Source organism: Meriones unguiculatus, chromosome 2, assembly GCF_030254825.1.
Source record: "Meriones unguiculatus strain TT.TT164.6M chromosome 2, Bangor_MerUng_6.1, whole genome shotgun sequence".
NCBI classification, from domain to species: Eukaryota; Metazoa; Chordata; class Mammalia; order Rodentia; family Muridae; genus Meriones; species Meriones unguiculatus.
The window spans coordinates 184649977-184674922 of NC_083350.1; the positions used below are offsets into that span (position 1 = coordinate 184649977).

Here is a 24946-nt window from a genome sequence, read left to right on the forward strand (position 1 = left end):
GACATGCAAGACATAATCTCATGTTCCTCCCCTCCACCCTGCACAACACGTAGGTCATCCCTTTCTTCAGTGTATCCACCTTGCAGACATTTCTTCCCATTAACACACAGTCCATACGCTGCACCACATAAATAACAGCTTGGTTTGAACTGCACAGGTGAGGATAGGGACAACTAAAAAGCTGTGCCATGTGTAAGTCCAATCTGCCCTTTTCACAAGTTCCAAATGATTTCTTATAATAGCATGAGATTTGATATTTTCTATTTGTCATGCTAGGGCATGATATTGACTCTCCATGGAATGTTCTTCCGAGTTCCCTTCCCTAGATTTCTTTCAGTTCTAGCTTCATATACCGAGAACTCTGTATTCATATAAAGAAATGTTTCTTAAGCTCCTTTCCATATTTTGTCCTCATCATCTCCAGGGAATTGACTCCCTTGGTTTTCTTTTATTATCTTTGCTCATCAACATGTTGTGTTTTCTTTTAGACTTTGCATTCTCAAGGGCAAGTTCATACATTTTTCATTTCTTTTCTGTGATTTCTTTCTTGGCCTTCTAATACAAGTGCAATATATATATTAGAATGAAATCCTGCCCAGAGAAATATTTTCACCTAAAAGCTTTCAGTGATCTGAAAGAAGCCTCTGGGGTGAAATAGAGGATTTACAGCATGTTCAACTTGGAAGAGCCTTTCACAACTGGCTGAAATTCCCTGGATTTTGGAAAAGGATAGGAAAAGCAATGAGCCTTTATTAGGATCTATGGTTCTCACACTGTGCTAATGTCTACTAAATGGTATTTAGTCTTCCCAAGGGCTGGAAATCAACAGCCATGATTGTGCTGCATGAGTGAGAACACTGATCTGGGTCAAATGCAGATGACAAACCTAGTTCAAACCCATAAGCCTTCCTTCTTTGCAGTATCCCATTATGAAGTACCATGATGAACTCTCTGGAAATTAGCTAAAGCAGCCAAAGAAAGACATCATGGAAGAAAAGGAAACAAAGAAAAGGCACATTGGGTGAGTCGACAGATTGAATTCTGGGACTAAGTTTTGGCAAAAATTTAACAGAATGCATTCTAGATTCTTCACTCCCTGTGTATCTCAGTACAAGATGCATGAGAGCAAATAATGGCATGGATTTTAGAAGACAAAAAGTAATATCATGTTTCTTTTATGTTTCTCACAGAAGTAGTACAGGAACAACACAATGAGCACTAGAAGATTGTGAAGAACTCTTAAGGATGTAGGAGGAATACAATCCCCGTCACACATCTGAAACAGAATTATTTCTCAACAATCAGAAGCCTGAAGTTCAGGAAAAGGATGGATGAGCAGTTAAGTTTCTGTTAAGGCAGATGGAGAGATGCCCTGTGACACCAACTGTCCATTGTCATTCTCAGAACTGCACTGCGAGACACGATCCCACAAGATCATACAATAGCATAAATGCACAAGTCAAGGTCACTGAACAGGAAATTGCTTACTTTTTAGAAAATAAAGCAAGGTGAACTTATTTTAACATCTTACAGAACAGTTCTCTGAAATTTTCTATGAAATGACTTAAAATTGAAAGAATCTATCTATATCCCTAAATATAGAACTTTAAATTTTCTTTTTTTATATAGTATATCTAGGATAATTTCATAACCAGATACAAATATATTGTCATATAGCCACTTTATATGTGAACAACTAGTTTCTGGATAACTTATTAAATATAGTTCACAATGTATAAATCACTGTATGCTTTAAACTATATATAACCTTGTCTCCTTAATTTTAACACATTTCTAATTCCATAAAACACGACCATCACGCATACTCCAATCCATTTGCCCTCAATAAAATCCACTCAGCTTCCAATACCATCTTAACTAAGGGTGAGTCTTAAACCTGCTCTCAGCAAGATCAACAACAAAAAATTAATAATCTCATCAGCAGAAATATTTTTGTTTGTTAGTAAACATGCATGTGTGTCTACACAATATTCAGGGGAAGAACTCAGTGTCCAAATGCATGCAGGACAAAGCAAGCCTGACAACTCATGGCAAGGCACTTCCATCAGCTTTCAAGGATTCTGTTTGATTGTACAGACATGATATTCATCTTTTCATTATTAAAGTAATCATGCTTTTTTCAGATTTCTGATGTGTCCAGGTTAAACATGATCAATTATTTTATATCCATAACACAAACATACCCCAAACAAGTACATTTTTGCATGTGGCCATATGCTTAATGTCTAAACTGTACACATGTGACTTTATTGAAGATTGGTAAAGCTCACATCTATTGCTCTTTAATTTATTTATAGACAAAAAATTTTATAAGTGACAGCAGGAGCTTTTTAATCCTTAGTTCTTAAGCTTAAAAATGCCTCATCAGACAGGGCTTCATGTTTTTGGCTGCCATCTGTTTCATAACTAACTGTTCCTTCCCATACTACAATCTTTTAGCTGTCTGTCCTCACGGTACTGTGAGTACAGGCAGTAATCCATCCTTTGATTTGCTACCAAAGTTCCCAGTTGATAATCCACACAATATAAAAATTCTACTGGACAGATAAATGAGTGAATATATTATGGAGATGCAGGCACAGAAGAACACTACAGGAAAACATCATTTCTTCTGATCTAAAGATGCAAAATGTGGAAAAAGTTTCCATCAATGTGCGTGCTCATCATCATTAGACTGCATGCTAACCTTCTGGCATTTTCTAAGCCCCGCCTCTCTTTCCCTTAATACAAACCTTGATGGTTGCTGTGTGCGCTCCAGGGTACTCTTTCTCTTCTAGTGTCGACCACCTTTCTATAAATTTAGACACCAGGGAATCGTCGTAGTCCACAATCTGAAATCCAGAGACATTTGCACCTCCAAACTGAATTTTCAGCAGGTCTCCATCAGTAAATCCCTAGACATAAAACACATTTGTGTTAGCCTTGTGGATCCTAACCTATCCTGTACCTCTCTGCATATTATTCCTTGGCAGGTTAAAAACACACAGGAGAGATTAAAAGCCTGTGTAGAAGGTTCCATACATTTAACACCTTCTCGGAACACCTCCCAGCATATAGCACCATGTCAGGTCCACGATCAATATGAGTACTGCCTGATCATCTCATGGAAAGCTCACAGGTTTATTTGCATAAAAGTTTTCCCTTGTACTGCACAGCTTCCATGGGTTGGGTAAAGACTGGGTTTCCTTCACTGAATTTCTCATAAAGCACAACTATGTGCTTACTTATGGAAATTATTAATCAAACAGTTCTCAGCTAAACTGACCATTCACTCACTGATAAAAATATCTTTAAAACAAGAGAGAAAAAACAACCACCCAATCATTGTTTTTAGTTGCTTAACAAAAATGTAATATTGCATTGAACTTGAAACAAATTTAATAAAATAATTGAATTTATCAGTCAGTTTCAGCTGTGGGAAAGATGGGGGTGGCTAAGGGCATGTGTCCTGTTCTTCCAGAGGACCCAAGTTCCCTCCCAATATCCACACTGGGTAGATCACGCGCTCTGGCAACTTCTTCGATGTCATCCCTAACAATTACAGGTTTTACATTCATGTGCACAAACCCACAAGCACACAGATCTACAGACATAAATATTTATATATGATGCTTTTTAAATTTAAAACATCAGTTGCTCTTCCATGAAAGACTGAATTCAGACTGCTATGTTATACTTTCATTAATCCAAATATTGTGCTATGATGAATTTTAACTGAATTTTATTTTTTAAAAGATACGGAGGTGTATTCATAAGACCAAATCAAGTGATTCTCCACTAATAAATGTAAAATCTGAGCTGTTAGGTTGCAGACTTTGAAACCTCTGCCTGGAGCCTATGCTCTCAGAACGATTATAGATAAGTTAAAGCCATGAATAGGAGAGCTGAGAAGTACAGGATGCTATGACCCATCCCTCGTCTTCTATGGACCAATTGTCTGTGCAAACCCCACAAAGAGAACTTAATCACTGCCTGTGTCTGAAGAACCACGTACACTGTTTAACAACTCTTAGATTGATTTATCAATCCGTGAGGAGTTTAAAGAACCTTTACAACCACCTCTCCTACCACACATAAGACACTGGCCAGAGAAAAGTGTTTCTTTTCTATTGAGAACTTGGAAGATGAAAACCCTTCAAAATAGGGTGGCAGTTTTCATATATCAATGTTATGAAATATCTGAATTCTCAGAATTTACAGCAGAGTCAAGACTGCTTCACAAATGAATTTCCAGAAGTTTGTGAGTAGAGGAAATCAGGGTTTATATAGGAAAAGTGAATCTAAATTCAGCTTCAGGATGAATTTAAGTACATTTCTAAACAGAATCCTGATGAAAGCATGGACTTGCTCACTTAGACAGTGCTTTTCTTTTTCATGACATTGCACATCAACTCTCCAATTGATGAGACACCTTCTGTCATTATTTCTCAATGTTCCCATATAATCTTCTCCATCTGGACATTTTAAAAGATCACAGCTTTTATTGTGGCTCTGTGCTGTTCATCAAATGGCACAATTCACAGAGGAGACTGAGCGTACAGGCTGTTCCGGGTATGGAACACAGCTCAGCAAAGACTCATTGTAGAACTTCACTTCTTTTTAACTCTGTGTCTATACAGAGTCTTTTCCAGTCTCCTAGGTACACACTAAGAGAAAATCCCAGAGCATTGTCATAGTAGCTTGTAATCAGGCCACGAAATTTCATCTTAAACAGCCCACTTCTTCTAAACACAAGACACTGATGCTGACTGGAGTGTTTCCAGTGAAAACACTTTATTTATTGAAACTTTTGTTCTGTTTTGTGTCTTTCTGTCATACTATGGATGTTTTCTGAGGGATAAGCTGATATTCCATAAATCATAAAAAGAAACTTGTATTTGCATAAATGCAAAGCCTTTGTGGAGTCCTATCACATGATCTAGAAGGAACTTTAATTTGCTGCCTCTTTCTCTTCTTCTCTCCATGTTTTTCTAAGGCTTTACATTAGGTGGTATGGAGAGAATTTCCAACAAACTGGGTCATAGCTACTCAAAGACCATGAGGAAAACCAAAGCTTGTTTTATTGATACTTTAAAGTCCATTTTGGAAATAAAAATAAATGTTGAACAATCTAAATTGATTGGCTGTAATTAAGAAAGAAAAATTCTAAAGAAATACAATTAGTAATCTGCTTTTTCAACATATTGTGAATTGATAAGAATCCTGACGAGAATATTATTAACTCCTATAAAAAAATTAGTTTTCATTTAATTGTGTTACTTTTATACTAAATAGAAAATCAGAAATAAACTATTTTTAAAATATTACTATTACATAAGCTATGATATATAATTGATAATTTTATTGATGTTATCATATTTCTAGACTTAATTTCCTCATAAATTTACATAAATTTCATATATATGTATTAAAAATTCAAGTGATAAATAAAATGGAAGAGTAAAAAACTTCAATAAAATGATTTCTAATGATAATTAGAAATAATTCAAGTGAGTATCATGCAGTAAATTTATAGAACACAGTGACATAGAAACTGATAATTAAACAGTTAAGCTTTATATACTTTTAAAAGGTTTTACTTAGTATAGAATTTTCAAGATAATTTTTTGAACAAATATTGTTGTGAAGATAGTTATGATCAGTATAAGAACTGAAACTAATTTGAAGTTGTAGATTGAGAATTAAACCTAAAGCATTCAAATAAAACATTTCAGACCACATTCTTAAAATATCTCTTATGAATGATCATCATTCAAAATTAATATTTCCAATTAAAAAGATTAGGTAGGGAGCTTGGGAAATGCCTCTGCAGTGAAGAGGATCAGTTGATTCTCCAGAGGCCCAGGGTTAAGTCCTCAGGGCCCACGTGATGTTCCCCAAGTCACAGTAACTCCAGTTTTAAGGGGCCATAGGCTCTCATCTGGAGTTTACAGGTACTGTAGGCAGATGGTGCTCAGACATACATGCAGACAATATGCTCATGCACATAAAGTATACATAAATATATCTTAATAAAACCTTAGTAAGTAGTAAAATAATGTGGATTAATTTACCTACCAGATTTGCAATAATATAATGGTACCCTTTGACATGTTTTCCAATGGTAATAACCTAACAAGGATAAAAACACACACATTTAATACATGTGAAGAACAACAATGAAAAATTTTGGCTATGATGATCTCATTAGCAAAAGATGAAATTTTAAGTTTTATGTTTTATAAGTCATGTTTAATGAAACATTTTTATCAAATACAGAGACTCTTTCTCAGGAAAACACAATAATTCACTTTAGTGCTTAGTACATGCTGTCTATTAAAAAGTCAACCACCAAATTGAAATAACTTCCTTCTTATTCAATAGTGAAATATGCTCACACATATTTTTGGGTGGGAAACATAAAATCAAATACATTTGATCTATAACAAGTCATAATTATGATTTCTATCAGCTTATATCTTTGCCTTCTTAATAAAACAATCACCTGAATAATCATCTGAAATATTGTAACCATGCATCTATGTTCAATAATGAGCAAGCCTAGAGTTTATAGAATGATAAATGGATGCTAATGAGTAAATTAATATTATTCCTGATACAGTTATGGCTTAGTTCAAATGAACATGGCTTTTTGCTTTAAGCAGCAATGAAGCCAAGAAACTACAAAGTAAAAAACCAATGGCAAAATAAGCTTATATCTTGGGATGAGAGATTACTCTAGCAATTGCCATAGCACCTTTGGACATCATTGAGTCACATTTCTTCTCACCAACCTATGTACAGGTGATTGACCTTGATGTAGAACAGTACAGAGATGCAACTAGTGATAAACCCACTTAAAAATGAAAAAAAAAATACTTAGGTCAAAAATGCATTAAATTCCATTAATCTACTAGCCTTCACAGTTCGCAAACCATAGTTCAGAGAAGTTTGGTTCGCTTTCTTTCATGATTGGAGTGCATGAGGGTGAGCAGTGGCTTACACAATACTGCATTTTGTTACCATGGGAAGAGAAACAAAGTTCAAATGGACAGTTTCCACTAAATTCACATGCTTTCTAATGCATTGTCACGTTGAAAACTCGTAAGATGAGCCATGTAAATCTAGGATCACTTATATTGAAAATAATTCCTTTAAGTTTTACTGATTAATTGTTTTATAAAAGGTCCCACTGTGTAGCTTAGACTCTCCTTGAACTCAGCATGCAGGCAAACTAGGCTTGAAACTGTGTGACCCTTCCGCTGGGATTCCAAGTGTGCACCCCTGTCCTTCTCATTTTTAGAAAGCAAAATCAAACCAATGGAAAGCATGAAACCACAACCTACAAAAAAATATACAAAGCATGAGTTCACTTCCTGTTTCTCTGGCTCCCCTCGTCAACTCTGAATATCACAGCAACCCTTCAAGCTTTACCAGCTTCCCTCTTTGCTCTATCCTTACTCAGACCACATGGGTTCTCTGGACTGTTTTGCATAATAGCACACTTCTCAAAAACAGCTCAGGTCTTTACATCTTCCATCTTCACTTTGAAATTTCTCCACTTTACCACAACCATATATTATTAACACGAAAAGTATAGCCAATCTTGGCTTGGTGGTCACCTTCTGGCTAAAGACTTCCATGACGACCCTTCACCTGAGACAATGTCAGGTGCTTGCACCAACACATTTGGCCCAAGAGCAAGGACAGAATTTCTAGAAAAGATTCTACAGAATGCCATGGTTTTATTTTGTAGCAGATGTTCCAAGGGAATTTAGGCTACCAAATTGCCTTTTCCAAGAAACTGTATCACTCAGGTTGAAGCCAGAAGCTTAAAGAAAAGATGTCCTTCCAAAAGAAAAATATTCTAATTTATTTCAGCTTAATCAACATGCATTGTGTCCATAAATATCTTAGGAACATCTGTTGATTCTGCTTACTGAGCAAGCTACCATGCGAATGCCCCTGTTTTCCATCTGAAAATTAAAATAAAGAGCACAAATGATAGCAGTTGTTCTTCTGTGTACTGAGAAAAAGAAGGGATATGAAAATTCACTAGGTTCAAGTCTTTATAAATGTTAGTGTTGGCCATAGCAGCCATTGTAATTTTGCTTTGTAATAGCAATTGGTAGCATACAATAGAAAATTCATGTTAATTTACGAGTGTTTTGATGGTTGGATACTTTCCTCATCTGATCACAGCTAGAAATAAGTGTCTTCAGGGTTTTATCAAATGATATTAAAATAGTTTTAATCTAATACAAGCTAATTCTTTGTTAATTTCCTGCTGCTGTTAAGATAAGTTTCATTCCATCTCCTCCATTCTCTTGCGAATACTTGCTGAGTGAAATGATAATAGAGCTCTGCTTTTCTTGGAATGTGCCTTATCATCATCACCTTGTCCTTGGTGAATGCTGTTCCTTGGAGAACATCCTAACCTAATCTGAATGATGACTTTCAGTAATCCTCTCCCAGAACAGATTGTTCTCTTCAGTCATGGTACATCCATGTTGTGATTATGTAACTATAGCATTAACACGTTTTGATGGGGTTTGCCACATCTTATTTAACAGAATCTTTAAAGACACATTGCAGCATCTACAGAGCAAACACTAGAGAATTGGAATATTCAATCAAGAAATAAATGAATGACTCAAAGCTAGCAAAATACTACCATTTGTGTGAAATTTGTACAAATAATTTCCCTTGAAAGATATGTAGATTCTCTCCTCTTCCTCATAGACCACTTACATGGCTTTGCTCTTATATGATAAAGATCTTATCTGATCTACCCAGAGCCCATGTCCTCGGTTTGGTGCTATTTGAAGGTGGGACAAGCCTTATGATATGGAGCACAGCATAAAGTATTAACAACAATAAAGGATTGACCTTGAGACAATAGGGGATCTGGTCTCTTTCTGTCTCTCCTTTGCTTTTCAGCTAAGTTGATCTAAGCAGTGTCATCCAACACACATGCCTGTCATGGTATATAGTCTTACCGCTAGCTAGAAAATCACAGGCAAGTGACTATGGGTGAAAATTCCCAACATAGTGACTCAATCTGAACATTTCTTCTCCATGATTTACCCTATTATTTGTTGTATTAGCAGAAAGCTGAGCAGCACAATTTTATTTGCTGTAGTTTTTAGTACTATATCAGCATGCAATTTGTTCCCCAATAATTAAGATCCTTAGGTTCAAATAGCAGACTTTCTTGTCATTCTTTGCATCTTTCACTTAGAGAATGCCTTTAATAAATGCTTATTAAGAAGTAATAAGCCATCTGCGTTTGCACTCAATTAATATATTAATAGAGGTAGACATTTCTGACATATGTATGTAAAACAATGCTTTTTAAGTGGTATACTACATGGCCAGTTATTTAACTCTAATTATAGCTATTGCTTCAAACGTTGCTTTTTAAGGTCCCAGTTTGTTGTTCAATTTCCCTATTCACAGTTTTGAAAGACACAATTGTGGCCTTCATTTGTATTTATTATGAAAAAGCAGGACTGTTTTCATTTTAAATCAGGCTACTGAATATTATTAAAATTTTGCTTTAATGAGAGCCTCCTATGAAATTCAAATGTGATTTTGAAGCACACATTTCCACAAGAGACCTAAGTTAATAGCAATTCTAACTTCATCTCCGGAGACCATAGTCTTGATTTTTCAATTGAAGCTATTCTCCTCCCTTGCATACATTTGATTCTTTTTCAGGTCACATTGGTTTGATATGATTATTTAAGTATTCATAGGTCTGTCTGTCTGTCTCTCTTCTCTCTCTTTCTCTTACACACACACCACACACACACACACACACACACAATCACCATCACCACCAGCAGCAGCAGCAGCGAGGATTAGTGAAGGATATGCAACAAATGATAAAGCATGTCTGGTCAGTGTCGCTGCTTTACAGGACTGTGGGGTTGGTTTCTTACTGTGTACTTTATGTTATCACTTCATGGTTGCCCTATCCTGAAAGGTCTTATCTGAAGCAAGGCAGTATGATAAGGACAGACAAAATTCTCGTGTCTAATATTATCATATTTTCTACCACCCAAATGAATACTTTTACATAGTGAACATGGTCTAAATGTATTACTTTAATTTTATAGATTACAATTTTAAGGGAACACAATTTTTTGATAAACGTTCAAGACCAAAAATTACTTCTTATAAAAAACAAACAAACAAACAAACAAACAAAACCCTCCTTTCTATAGATGTAGACTAGTGTGGTGGTTTGAATAATAATAGCCTCCATAGGCTCACACACATAAATGTTTAGTCACCGGGGAGCACAACCATTTGATAGGATCAGAAGGACTCGGAGGCATGGCCCTACTGGAGGAAGCATATCACTGGGCATGGGCTTTGGGGTTTCAAAAGCCCATGGCAGAGCCTCCCTCCCTTCCTCTGCCTACAGATCAGAAGGTGACTCTCCTGCACCATGCCTGCCATGCTCCCTGCTGTGATAATGAACTAAACTTCTGAACCTGCCAATAAGTCCGTAATTAAGTGCTTTTTCTTGTAATGGTTGACATGGTTGTAGTGTCTCTTCATTGCAAGAGAACAGTGACTAAGACTCATAGGTATAAAACAACATAGGCTTAGTACTTTGGAGCACTTTATATTGAAATAATAAGCACAAACCTCGTGCCATTCACTTTTACCTTAAGACGCAGACTTGTTTTGACATAATTACATCTACTTAAAATGTTGAGACAACTGAATTTAAAATTTCCAAGTCAGAAAAGCATGTAGATTTAGGGGAAAGCTAACATACTACATAAAAATTTAAATGATATGATGAAGTGATTCAATGATAAAACGAGTCTGTCAGCATTATTGACAGCCATCTGCCCATTGCTTCCTGAGGCTGGGGAGAATTCAATTGATGATTTTTGCTGCATTGTACATGAACTATAAACTAAAAACCGCTGTCCAAGCAACTTGCAAAATAATCTTGCCAATGCTGATGCTGCATGCACAGTCTATATTTGGCAGAAAACAGAAAGGAACAAACCTGGTCCACAATGTCATTCACTTTATCCCTTTCACAGTCAAGGATTACACGCCTTTCTTTTTTTAACTCCAGATCTTGAAAGAGCGATCGGTAGGTCTCATCTTTCTTGTCATTGTTAATGTTCCCCACATTGATAGCGGTCACCTGCCACTTCTTCTCGGCAGCAGAATCCAGCACAGCCTGCAGGGTTGATAAGCCTGGAAAGACAGTAGGAAGAATGACTGATGAAGATGCTAGAGCGTCTCAGAGCCCGAGTGTGAAGTGGCCATCTCCACGTTGTTTAGCCTTATGTGCTTGTGCAGCTGTGGCAAGGCTGAATTCTGACAGAAGCTGTGATTTTTATCAATATTTGCTTATGTCTGTGTCGCTTTAAGGAGGCATAAACAAGCTGCCAAGGGAAAAAAGCATCACTTTCTTTTTACCTCTAGGATATATTTCTTGTAACATGCTGACACACCAGATCTTTCATATCTCCAAATTAAGTGAAGTAAAAACTATCCCAGGCACATCTCACTTTAGTGAAACCATGGTGGTTTTAGGCGAATGTTGTGATCCACCATTTTGCACTAGTAACCTGATGGGGTTTAGGACATTTCCATACAGAATCTCTGAGCAGTTGAATAGCTCAGCCAGTGATGTCTAAGAGGCTGCCATTACCCTCTGTTGTCTGCTGTAAGCAGCAGACTGAAAGCTCCTCCCCTTCCCCCTCAGCCTTCTGTTATATTTTTGTTGTTGGAACTGATCTCATGGAGATTAAATTATTTATTTTTTAACCAGATGGTGGCAGCTATTTCTCTAGTGAAGATTTATCTAATTTTCTGAATATAAAACTATTTTTCTTTTTGTTATAGCTTGTTATAAGTTCATCAAGTGTCCATTGTGGCATCAAATTCTACACAAACTGCACCATATCTAGAATTTTAAGATCAACAAACAGGAGGTGAAGGAGATAGTTTCTTGAAGAGATAAATCTACAGTTTAGTATTGGAAAAAAAATAGTAGATGTTCTTGTCTCTCATATAACTTTACTGTTCTCACTGAAGCCACGTTCATCATGGAAAAGAATAACTTGATGGAAACATGATCTCAAGGCTTCAAAGAATTCAGGCTCAATATATCGTCTTCCTCATTACAGATCTGCACACTTCAAAAATTATGCTGATTGGTTTCTTTTGTACAATTTGTGATTCATCTATGGTGAGCAAATCTGTCTATAATCTAAATTCAAATGCCAAATTTTATTTTAAATTATTTACAGAGGCAGAGAATGGAGCAATTATCTGCTTTGTCCACCAAATTCCAAGCTATAAAAGGTCACTGAGAATCTTGCAGATTTAATGTTAGTCAAAGTGAGCTTAGGGTATCTCTTTGATACTGGCAAATAAGTAAATTACCCAAAGAGGGTGTAATCTAAAAGCTGAAGGACCCATTTGTTGCTCTTCCAATAAAGACAAGGAATATGAAAATCAGTCAAATAATAATGGCAAAAGGCTAACGGACATATTTATTTTTTAAACCCATGTTATCATAATTAAAATAAGTATTAAAAGTATGTTTGCTTTTAATGGGTTAAAACCAACTATTTTGAAAATTTAAATAAACAAGGACTACGGGGTTACAGTGGCATTCTTTTGAGTGCAGTGGACTTAGAGAGGGGCAGGGAGGAGATGAGGGAGGGAAAGTGGGAATGGGAGGGAATGAGGAAGGGAAGTACAGCTGGGATACAAAATAAATAAACAGCAATTAATATAAAAAAGTAAAAATTTAATTAAAAAACAGAAAAAAGATAAAACTAAGTTTTTTTCTTTATACACATTTCAGCTAATAGACAATAAACAAACATGAATTTAGAGTTCACATTGCGTTGCTCCCACTGAAGTTGGTAAGTCAAGGCAACAACTTTCAACTACTCTGCACCACTTTTGACACAGTCGGGATGAAATGCAAAACTAAATATTATCAAACTATTAATGTACAGTGAATATATGCAAATATATTAAGCAGTGAGTTTTTCAGAGCATCAAAGTATAAAACAAAAATACGTATCAAATAATAACAACTGACAAAATATATTTACCAACTATGGTACACAGAGCTCATTTTTACCCTTTGCTGAGCAAACACTTAAAATATTAATGGATTATTGCTAAGTATGATAGTGATATAGTTAGGTCATATGTAAAATAAGAGATTACACTTCCTTTAAGTACTAAAACACCAGCAAATGAAAAAAAATAACTATAGTTAGTATTTGCTTCAAGAGAACTGCAGAGTGAAAAGGAAGCACCAGAGAGAACAATACATTTTTTTTTCAAGCAATAGTCATTGAGAAGGGGTAAAAAATTCATGGCAACATGGTATGGTGTCACTACTCTGAAGTCTCAGCATTGTCAAGGCTAAAGCAGAAAAATCATGTGTTTCAGATCTAGTCTCAAAACAAATGCTCCACATTATTTTCTGATTGCTTTTAATATCTAGCTTTTAAGGAAGATTTAAGATAATTTACATCAATGGATAGTACATACTAGAGTAAACCTAAAAAAAAAAATCTGGGGGAGTAAACCGAATCAATCCCTTGTGTCTGTTTTCGTAGTAAAAGGTAAAGAAGAACATGAATTTGTCAGGTTGGGTGACATAGACCTCTCATCACTTACAAAAATCCTTGCAGTGATGAAACCTTAGAACCTGTCCCACAACATCTACAACTGCCGGTCACCCAGCTGTAACTCGAGCAGCATGTGTGTGTTTCTCACGGGAAAGGCAGGACACACACAACTGGTCACCTCAGCGATTCAACTGCTCGGAAATATGTCTTCTAACTACTCCGCTGTCTTTTCTCCCTTCATCAGACAACTGCCTCCAGTAACCTTCAAAACATGACCACGAGTACGGAACACGCTCTCCCCACTTTATTATGTAGCAATCCTAGGGAACATCTTTTATTCTATACACTAAGTTTATCTTATTTTATTAAATCATGAAATTTCCACACCATGAACTCTAAGTGCTAATGCATTTGGCATTGTCTTCAACAGACACTTAAAGGAATTTTACTTATAAATTCATAGGTAGATTTCATCTAGTGATAAATTAAGCCTGAAAGTTTTGGCAGCTCATAATGTCAAAGAATATAGAGATGATATATAAAAATAAAAAATAATGGATTTTTTATGTCTAAATTCCAAACTCATTTATTCTGGGTCACAAGTAATGTGCACTCAGTATAGACTCTCTATTATTAACAATCTTAGGATTAATACTTTGGAAGCTGCGTGACCCAACACAAATTACGTTCATTAATTAAAAAGCTCAATTCCTCAAGCAGTGCTGTATTAGATTTGATAAGTGCTATCAGTTGATACTGCATAATATCACCTCAGTCATTCACAAGCTGAGGTCTCATCTCACACAAATTTGAAGAGACAGCAGATCCTTGCTCAGGAATCTGCTCTCTTAGATGATTTCTCTGGAATAGCCACATGCTCTTTCAGCATCACTTATTCAATTTCTCCCTCTCACAGCTGACCATCTTGTAAAATTTCTACTGAGAGATTTCTTCTCAGTTCATATAAGACTTTTAAAGTCTTGAGACTGACTCACTGCCTGTTGAACCAAGAAGGCGATGATTTTTACAGTTACATTTCTACCACTAAAAATGTGTGCTACAGCTATGAAGATGTCACTAAACTCTTCATTCACACCTCAAGACCACACTGTTGTTCTCTCAACCCTACAATTTCTTTAGAAAATGATGTAAGCTGAGCTTTCTTTCTTCCCATATGAAATAGCACAGTGATTTCTTCATTAATACATGAATTCCTTAATTCCACTAGAAATGTGTGTGGGAACTGGATGCTCTGCCTAAAGATTGCTTCATGGAAAGCTCCCAGTGAGCACTCTCCACTCAACCCCGATACTTATTCTACTGTATTATGTCAGCTTACAGACTTCTTATTTCTGAAAAATTTAGAAAAAAAGAAAAATACTGAAATAAAAAAAACTGTCTCTATAAAATCAGAAAAAAATAGAAAATTAGCTATCCCCTTTAATAATTTTGAATATAATCTTAAAACTTTTTAATTATATTATGTCTAGAATTAAATTATTTTCAACTTTTATTTTTTTAAATATTAGTTACAGTTTGTTAACTTTGTATCCCTGTTGTATCCTGCTCCCTCTTTCCCTCCCTGTCTCACCCTCCCTTCTTCATCTCCTCTCTGCCCCCTTCCAAGTCCACTGTAGAATTAAATTTTTAATGTGACTGAATTTTTAACAATTAGATATAGAAAGAAATGGCTACTTCAACATTGTTAGCAACATGCTCTGCATGCATGATCTATTTATAAGCTAACAATCCCCTAAAACTAAAAAAAAAAGAAAAAGAAAATGAATGACTAGCAGTAAACACTAATTTCATTTAGACCTACTTTCAATAAGTGATAAAAATTAGAGAAAAACTTGAACTTAAGGTATATTCTACCTCCAACAGTCTTCATTCATAAAAATAATATATTTGCTGCATAAAAAATTCACTATCTCACTCGTTTTTCCAGGCAATGTAATTAATACGTGTGCTCACTAACTCATGGCACTGTGCCTAGACTAGATTAGATTATCATGTCTTTCTCTCATCATTTTTCTCAAGACATCAGGAAAAAAAATGTAGTTTGGAGGCATTTTAATTCTATGATAGATGATTTATTTGACCCAGAATCAAGTGCCTTCCCTTTGGGGGATAAACAGTATCAGCTCAAAACTAAAACCAAAACATAAATATAAAAAGGAGATATTGATTCTGTTTTTACTTACTCTACAGAGAAATATATTACCTTCCTTCATTGACATTGAACTAATAAACACATGTCTTTGGGCTCCAATTCAAATATTCTTCATCTGTAGCCAAATATCAAAACTATAAGGCCTAATGGGCTGACAGAGGCAGTCCATTACTCTTTAGTTAAAAATGTTACATTCCTCCATCTACCGACTCCCAACGCAGTAACAGCACAAGACTTTGAGGAAGGACACAGAGTCCTCAAGGAGACTCAGACTGCTGCCAAGTGGCTGGGTAAAGAGAAGACACCAGAGATTCTGAAATGCCAGTGTGCGTCGGAAAAGCAGCATCTGATTTCCTGTCACCAATAGACTGAGACAGTTGGAAGATGATTCCACACAAAAATCAGAGCAGCCAAGGCTTCCCACCTTTCTGCCGTGGTTGCACTTCAGCATTTGGGTAGATTTTGGAAAACAGGGATGAATCAATCACAGTATTGGTTAAGAGCAGCATGATGAAACAAACAAACAAAAATTGTCTAAGTCTCTTTCAGCCTCTTTATGAATATGGCCATAATATTCTTGGAGATGGAATTTCACCGTCTTAGACTCACACACTTATTTGCTGGACAGCATAGTGTAACACAAATCCATGAAATAAAGGAGGTAGAGAAGAGACCGTCGGGAGAATAGACCAAATTTGTTGAAACAGGGGCCTGCAGTGATGTCAGTTATTAGGGGGAATCTTGGAACCTCTTACCTGGAGGGGACAGGACCTTCACAAGGAGAGCAACAGAAACAAAAAATCCGGTCACAAGGGTCTTTTGTGAGATTGATACTCCAAACAAGGACCAGGCATGGAGATAACCTAGAATCCCTGCACAGATGTAGCCCGTGGCAGCTCAGTGTTCAAGAGGGTTCCCCAATAATAGGAACAGGGACTGTCTCTGACATAAACTCATGGACTGGCTCTTTGATCACCTCCACCTGAGGGGGGAGCAGCCTTACCAGTCCACAGAAGAAGACAATGAAGCCACTCCTGATGAGACCTGATAGACTAGGGTTAGATGGAAGGGGAGGAGGACTTCCCTTATCATTGGACCGGGGAAGGGGCATAGAAGAAGAAGAGGGGATGGGGGAGAGGGTCACAGTTGCAATACAAAGTGAATAAACTTTAATTAATAAAATTAAAATTAAAAACAAAAATCATGATCACCAATATTGAGGTAGCAGGTCTAGGTGTGCCCTCGACACCTTGTAGCTCTACAGTGAGGAGAAAGCATGTGAGGGCAACAGGGAAAGAAAGCACCTCCCAGAATGAGGGCATAGATAATTTTAACATTATGCAAAGTCATAAAAATTAAGTTACTGATAAGACAAAAATGGTTAGTAATAATCAACATTTTGCAAAGACCAAGGCTATTTTCAGTATTTTGAGAGTCTTACACATTTATCTCTGGAAACAGTTGCCGATAGAAGGCTGTGTAACACTGAACATTAAAACATAGACAGCTACTTGATAATAACCTCAAAAATGTGGCCCATAAGGTCACTTTGACTTTAATATATAATTACTTAATATTATCACACTAATGTTCCTTGGCCAACAGATGCACTTGACATGAACCAATTTGGATAATTTAATAATTGGAGATTATCTCATCCTTCCAATTTCATTTAATGTTTTGAAAGTATTAATAAAATCATGCAAAGTGCCCCAGATTCTCTGTAAGTACATAGTCCATCAGTCCTCACTTGCCAGTTCTCCAACTCCTTTTATTTATGAGTCTGTCGTTTTCTTTTCTCTATTCGAATATTTTTCTTTGCTTTTTAATGTTTTCTTTATTATTACTATTTATGATAATTTATTCACTAGCATCCTGGCTGTGGCCCCCTTCCTTGTCTCCTCCCAGTCCCACTCTCCTTCCCTCTTCCCCTCTATGCTCTTCCCCTTAGCCACTGATAGGGGAAGTTCTCCTCCCTTTCTATCTGACCCTAGCCTATCAGGTCTCATCTGGACTGTCTGCATCCTCTTTCTTTGTGGCCTAGTTAGGTTAACCTACCAGGGGGAGGTAATCAGAAAGCAGGCCATTGAGTCTATGTCAGAGACAACTTCTGCTCCCCTTACTAGGAAAATCATATGGAGACTGAGCTGCCATAGGCTACATCTGAGCAGGGGGTCTAGGTCTTCTCCATGCATGGTCCTTGGATGATTCTTAAGTCTCTGCAGGACCCCCTGAGCCCAGATTTTTTTGGCTTTCTTGGTCTCCTGTGGAGCTCCTGTCTCCTCCAGGTCTTTCACTCTCCCCCTTCTTCCATAAGATTCCCTGCACTCTGCCCAAAGTTTGGCTATGAATATCAGCATCTGCTTTTATACCCTGATGGGTAGAGTCTTGTAGGGGCCCCCCGGTGGAGGTTTCTGTCCGGTTGCCTGTCTTCTCCCACTTCTGATGTCTGTCAACCAAATTTAATCAAAAGAGATGGGGAGGGACACTTGAATTTGAATGTTTTGAAGCTCACGTTTGACCAAGGTGCATTACGAAGTGAAGGCAGGGTAAGGGTGGAGTACATTTTTAAAGCAAACCTATCTTCAACCTCATCCACGAGCAAAGGCTGCTCATATTCTGATTCAGCTTTTAATATCACATCAGATTTAAGATGTCCACACATTTAGCTCCTTTACTTATTGCTACTGTTTACTGAATATCAATCCCCTGTCTAGTGTTATTTGTATCTCTGAATGTCTAGTTACAAATTTACACCCAGCGTCATGAGGGCTCCTGGGCATTGCCTTCCTGCAACCAATAGTGAAATCATACATAACAAAGAGATGTTATTAGGGGCGGCTTAGTCTGTCCCTGAAATATAGGAGGAGCACAATAAATAGCTCCTGGGCAACAGACTCAGTGTCACTATTAATTATGAATTGTTATATACTTGTGAAAAAGGACTAAGATAAGACATTGTTTTGTGAGAGAATGCCAGTCTCTCACAAAAATAATGTCTCTCAGAAAATAATATATTGAAGTAGACACCAAGAAGCTTTACAAATTTAAGCTACGTGCAGACATTAGAGGTGAAAGAGTTTGGCTCATCTCAGAAAGTGAAAGAAGGTCAATCAGATTTAGGATTTAGATTTAGTGAATGAGCAATTCTGAAGAACTTACGGGAGAACTGGGCAGGACCCAAGTATTATAAAGCCTGAAAGCCAAGCTGAGAATTTTGATATTATCCTCATTACAATGCAAAGAAGTCATTGAAGTGCTTCAAGCAAAGGTGGGGGCCAATGCTGGCAAAGGAATACATTTAAGGTAATTCTAACTTCTTTGTTGAAAATGGATCCCATAGAGACGGGTGTAGCATTAAGGAATGAGATACTCTATGTGTTATGTATGGTACATTGTCCTGGGGAGATGGTCCCCAAAATGAAGCTTCTAAATATGAAATACATATAGGTGGGGAAAATAACATCACTAGGATGCAAGTGTGAGAAATGGATTAAAAAGCTGTGTAAATTCTAGAAGAGTTCTGGAGATACCAAGCTCTTAAAAAGTGGCCAGAGGTGGGGGTTAGGGGAAGCTAAAAACCAAATCAGCTCAGTTTTGTAAGTAATTTTATCACATTTACAGGAAGCCCCTATTAAAGTCATCCTAAACCTTGAAATCCACATTTACTGTACATGACTCTGTAGTTTTCATTCACCGTCTGGGTAATAAATCTCCGCTCTCAAAATAGGCACAAAGCTGTTGACATAGGTTGTTTGTGTTGTTGTTGTTTCTTTTTGTTTTGTTTTCAGCTTATAAACTGCTAACTGGCTTTTACATGGAGGGAAGTCATGCCATGGTTCAGGAGGACAGAGCCATGGAAACACATCCAGTTTGAGCAGACCTGCATCAGGACCATTGCAGCCAAGGAAATCTAAGCAATCAGTGGAGAATGGACAGATGCTGGCCCCCTTCCAGTCTGCCCTAACATAACAATGTGCTCTAGCTTGGTCAAAAGGAGCTTCTGAGTTTCATTTAAAACTAAGTACTCCTGGAAGTGAGCTCCTGAGAAAAACACTGTGGAGCTTAGCTACTCTTATGTAAAGTTCTTTACCCACTTGCTTTTGCTTCTGGGTAGTCTCCAAAGACACAAGAAAATCCACACAAAACAGTTCATGCAATGTGAGGTACACAGACATTCATCATGGATCCAATGAATGTAAAGAAGACCTCAGCCCCTAAACCCCGGGGCAGACCTGCAAATAATGACCTTTAAAACAAAGAAAACAGAAACCTATGATGGGATTCTCCATCCCTAAATTCGTGCGTTGATTTAACACAGAACAACCATATAAGGCAGCTTGGGTTGGATACCACACACGTAGGTCATTGCCTCCTGAGCAACCTGTAAGTTCTCTGAGGTTCAGAAACATTATCTTAAAGCAAGGCTAGAATAGACACTTTCTGTCTGCTAAATCTTTTACATTGAACAAGATTTAGTAACTATAAATTACTATAAAACTCTCTATTTATAATTTTATTATACCACTTCTCTTTTTTTTTCTGTTTTGGTTTAAGTGTGCATCCTTATTCAAATTTCATTAGTCATCTATACAGAAAAATTAAATAATGAAATGTCACAGTACTACAGCACCACATACAATTGCCAAGGATAAATGCTGTGTCTGAAGCATTAAAAAGGGTTACACCGTGCCACTTACCTCTATCACTGTCGTAGAGGTATGCAAACTTGTCCCATTGGTAGTACTCAATCAAGCTAAGGAGTGCTCCTTTGAGGTCAGGTCGCATCTGGATGACAAATGGATGTGTGCCATCTGTTGGGAAGCTGGGTGTGATGAAGGACACATGCAGTGTCCCACAGAATGACGTGATGGTATTTACGGACTTCTTGTCATAAAAGCCAAAAATCGCGTAGACTCCTCTTGAAAACTGGGAGCAGACTAGAAATTGGGAAGGCAGAAATGATGCCATTTAATCATCCCATAATTACATGGATTGCCCTGAAATGCAACATTACTTCATATAAAGTACAACATCATTCGCAGAACAAAACAAATGCTGAGTTAATATTAATGATCCATCACAATTTATGGAAAGTTAGTTACTTTGCATTCAGTCTGATGAATTAAAAAACATGTAAAGCCAAGGGGGGCCTACAGAGACCGATACTCCAACCAGGGACCATGCATGGAGGGGACCTAGACCCCTGTTCAAAGGAAGCCTATTGGCTGCTCAGTTTCCAAGTGGGTTCCTTAGTAAGGGGAATAGGGGTTGTCTCTGACATGAACTCATTGTCTGGCTCTTTGATCACGTCCCTCTAGCTGGTACAGCCTTGCCAGTCCACAGAGAAAGATGATGCAGGCAGGCTTGATGAGACCAGATAAGCTAGGGTCAGATAGAAGGGGAGGAGGTCCTCCCCTATCAGGAGACTAGGGAAAGGGGATAGGGACAGAAGAGGGAGGATGGGTGGGACTGGGAGGAGACAAGGGAGGGGGCTGCAGTAGGGATACAAACTTAATAAATTGTAATAAATAAATGTAAATAAAATTAAATTTTAAAAAACCTGTAAAGAGTAAAAAGTAGCAATTGAGGCTAAAAGAAAATGCATAGATTATTTAACAAGATTTACATGGATAAATATATTTTATGACAATTTTTAAAAACACATAGTCCCTAGGGTTTTTTAATTTTTACTTTCATTAAAATATGATTAAATCTCTTTACCCCTTCCCTTTCCTCCTTCTTCTTCACTTACTAATGGCACATATGTATATATACATAAATAATATATAATACAACCTTCTGAGTCCTCGGTTTTTGTTTGTTTGTTTTACTTCTGAGTGTATAATTTCAGGGCTGAATACTTTATATGTAACCAACCAGTGGGCTCATGCCTGAGAGAGGCTAATTCTCTCTCTCTGTGCAGCCATTAGATGCCAGTAGTTTTTTGTCTAGGAGCAGGATCCTTGAGATTTCCCTCTTTCACTTTAGTAAGTCTATAGTTAGTTTTAGAAACAAATTGTAGCTATCTGGACAATATACTCTCTCACAAAAGCTCATTCTTGGCTTGTTTTGTTGTTGTTGTTCCTTTTCCACAGCTGAGGACAGAACCCAGGGCTTTTACGCTTGCTGGGCACTGAGCTAAATCCCCAACCCCTACAAAAGCTCATTCTTAAGAAAATCAGATTGCTTAAAAGGCTTTTTGTGAGCTGGGGAGATACCTCACAAGCAGATAAAGGAGTTTGAGCCACAGACTCACTTAAAAAGTCATAGTTTCATGTATTAGGAACACCAGCACTGGTGGAGACATGAGGACCTCTGGGATTCAAGAGTCAACTGGCTTAGCCAAATCAGAAGAACCAGAGTCAAGGAAAGACCCTGTAACAAAAATAAGGTGCACGGCTACTATGGGGAACAACACCCAAAGATGACTTCTGCCCTGTCCTGCGCTTACATCAGCATGCTCACCTGCACGCATACATGTGCCAACACACAAAATCACACATAGATACACATATAAAAAGTTAGGTGTCACCGTTTTGATGCTTTATATTACAAGGCCAGTGTGTTTCCATAGCTCTAATGTTAAGAAAACACCACTTTTTCCATAGAATTACAGAGATCTGGTGACACACCAGAGAGGGTTACTCTGCTTCTGTCACTCTCTCAGGCAGCAATTAAATAAAGTTAATATTTACAATTAAATAAAATTTCTAAATTTTGTTGTTGATTTTTAACACTTAGCTTAACATGTATGTTCCTCTGCAATATAAAATAAAAGTTAATAACGTATTTTGCCTAATGAACATCATTTTAAATATAATATGATACTGTGTTTGACAAGCACCATTCCTTCCATAACCCACTGTCTTTTTCAGATATTTCTATAAATAGCACGTGACTATTTCCCCCAGCTCCCTCTTCTTGGATGCTCTATGCTGCGATCAACGTGCTCAAATGTGTGACTTGAGTTTCCGCTCATTCCCCTCATCCCATTTCAGAAAATACTAATAGAAAATTATGCATATCATGTGTCTGCTAAGTTTTATGTTAACTCATTTCTTTCTCATGATAGCTCTTGAAATAGAAGCTATTATTGTTTCCAAAATAATGGTAGAAAAATGCCACATGGTGGAAATAACTTGTCTAAGTCATAAAGAGAACAAGAAATGCTGCCTTCAAACCTAAGCAGTCTACATTCAGAACCTGTATTCATTCCTAATGCACAATACTTAAACACACACACAATTAATGGAGGCTCTACCCAACTATTATGGTTTCTGCACTCATGGAGCCTTCTATCCAGTTTTCTTCACTATAATCATAACTGTCTTTTGAAACATTAATATGACTGTGTCTCTTTCTGGGAAGTAAGAGCTATTTAGCCCAGGACTGCAATGCTCTATAGAAACTGTCTGTGACAGTCTTTTAGCCACAAATCCAGGTTATCAGATGCTATTGATGAATGCATAGCTGCATTTTCCAAATGGCCCTGGACATATCAGTGTCTTACAAATGAATTACCTCCATTTGAAGGTAAAACCGGTACTACCTTACTTCATTGTGTCTCTTTTACAAAGATATACAGAAATAAGCTTGTCTCATCAAAAGAACCTGCAGATGAATGGGGAGGAGGTCCCCCCTATCAGTGGACTTGGAAAGGGGCACGGTGGAGATGAGGGAGGGAGGGAGGGACTGGGAGGGAATGAGGGACCGGGACACGGCTGGGATACCGAGTTAATAAAATGTAACTGATAAAAAAAATAAAAAATAAAAAATAAAAAAAAGAAAGTAAAAAAAAAAAAAAGAACCTTGCTAAAATAGATGCTAAAATAGATTCTAATGCCAATAAGTGGTAGCAAACATTTCAATAATTATGTGATATTAATGGAAAGGATAGTGACATCAGATATTTCTCTGAGTAGTCCTTATTTCTAAAAGATTTTTAATTTTCTTTAAATATTTCTCAGCATTCTATTTACTTCTATCTTTCTAATATATGCCTTCTGTTTTTTTTTTTTTTTTTTTTTTTTTTTTTGGCTACATCTGCATAGTAGATTGTTGACATCCCCTCTTTTATTTTCAGTCTTCTTCAGGATAGGCTGATACATCAGAGAACAGACAAGTAGTTTTCTATACATTTCATACAACTCCAAAATGAGATTGAAGTATTTTATTCATTCCCATAGTATTTGTTCTTCTCCAGGCAAAAACGTACTCCTTAATATATTTGATGACTGTGTTTATCATACAGACAAAACTGTCTTTGACTGTTAAGTCTTCTAGGCAAACTGCAATGATCTTTTGCTTTGTGCATGGATTCATGCGTACTGACATGCATATCTTAAATTTAAATTGGTTACAATTTGTGTTAAATCCTAGATTAATGTAGTTTGACATCTGAAAAGGAAGGCTTGCTCTAAAGACTCTCCGGGGATCTACTTTATTTGATTTCCTGTGAAGGGCTGGCATGGAATCTAGACACTTGGAGATGTCATGCCATATGGTTTATTGATGGAGCTTCTTTTGAATGCAACAGTCTTCATAATGAAAGCGATGCCACAGAATCACTGGAATGCTTGAGAAGTAAACCACTGTTTGAATACAGAATTTCAGGAAGGAGCCAACCCTTTTACTTTCCCTTGGTCTGAAGTGAGTTGTCAAAAACCTCTATAATCTGCATCCATATGGAAGCAGTGTCTTTGTCTCACTAAGAAGCACAAACTGCATGAAACTTTGTAAGAAATTACATCTCTTTTAACCTAGAAACCAGTTTTTCTAGACAATTTTTCAGTGAATATTATTTTACAACAATGGCCTTTGTTTTCTGCCATACCTTGGTCACCCTCAACCCCATCACATTATCTTCCATGGCATGTAATGACTTTCTTTTTTCCTAATGAACTCAGTTTTTTGTATTTCTTTCTTAATGTTCTATTTCTACACATGTCAGTTTTCAGTATTGCTCAGTCACAGTCACTACCCCCAAATATGGTAAGAGTGACATTGAGAACTGTGAGCAAGCATCTTAGCACTGTTTTCAAGCTCGAAGCAGCAGTCTGAGAAGGAGAAGGTGAATGTCATGTTACTTGAGAGCCTCATAAGACCGTCTGAGGCTGTCTGCAATCTGATAGTG

General features: G+C 37.0%; 1 protein-coding gene across 7 annotated transcripts in view; it reads right to left on the reverse strand.

Annotated features, from left to right (window-relative positions):
* Gria2 (glutamate ionotropic receptor AMPA type subunit 2) overlaps nt 1-24946 on the reverse strand; it is a 130647-nt gene that overhangs the window by 44242 nt on the left and 61459 nt on the right. For all 7 annotated transcript variants that reach the window (XM_060378475.1, XM_060378474.1, XM_060378479.1 and 4 more), the window contains exons 3-6: nt 20511-20750; nt 11033-11229; nt 6079-6132; nt 2754-2915 (exon numbers count right to left, since the gene is read on the reverse strand). In XM_060378475.1, the coding sequence (XP_060234458.1) occupies nt 2754-2915; nt 6079-6132; nt 11033-11229; nt 20511-20750 (653 nt within the window). The remainder of the gene's footprint in view (nt 1-2753; nt 2916-6078; nt 6133-11032; nt 11230-20510; nt 20751-24946) is intronic.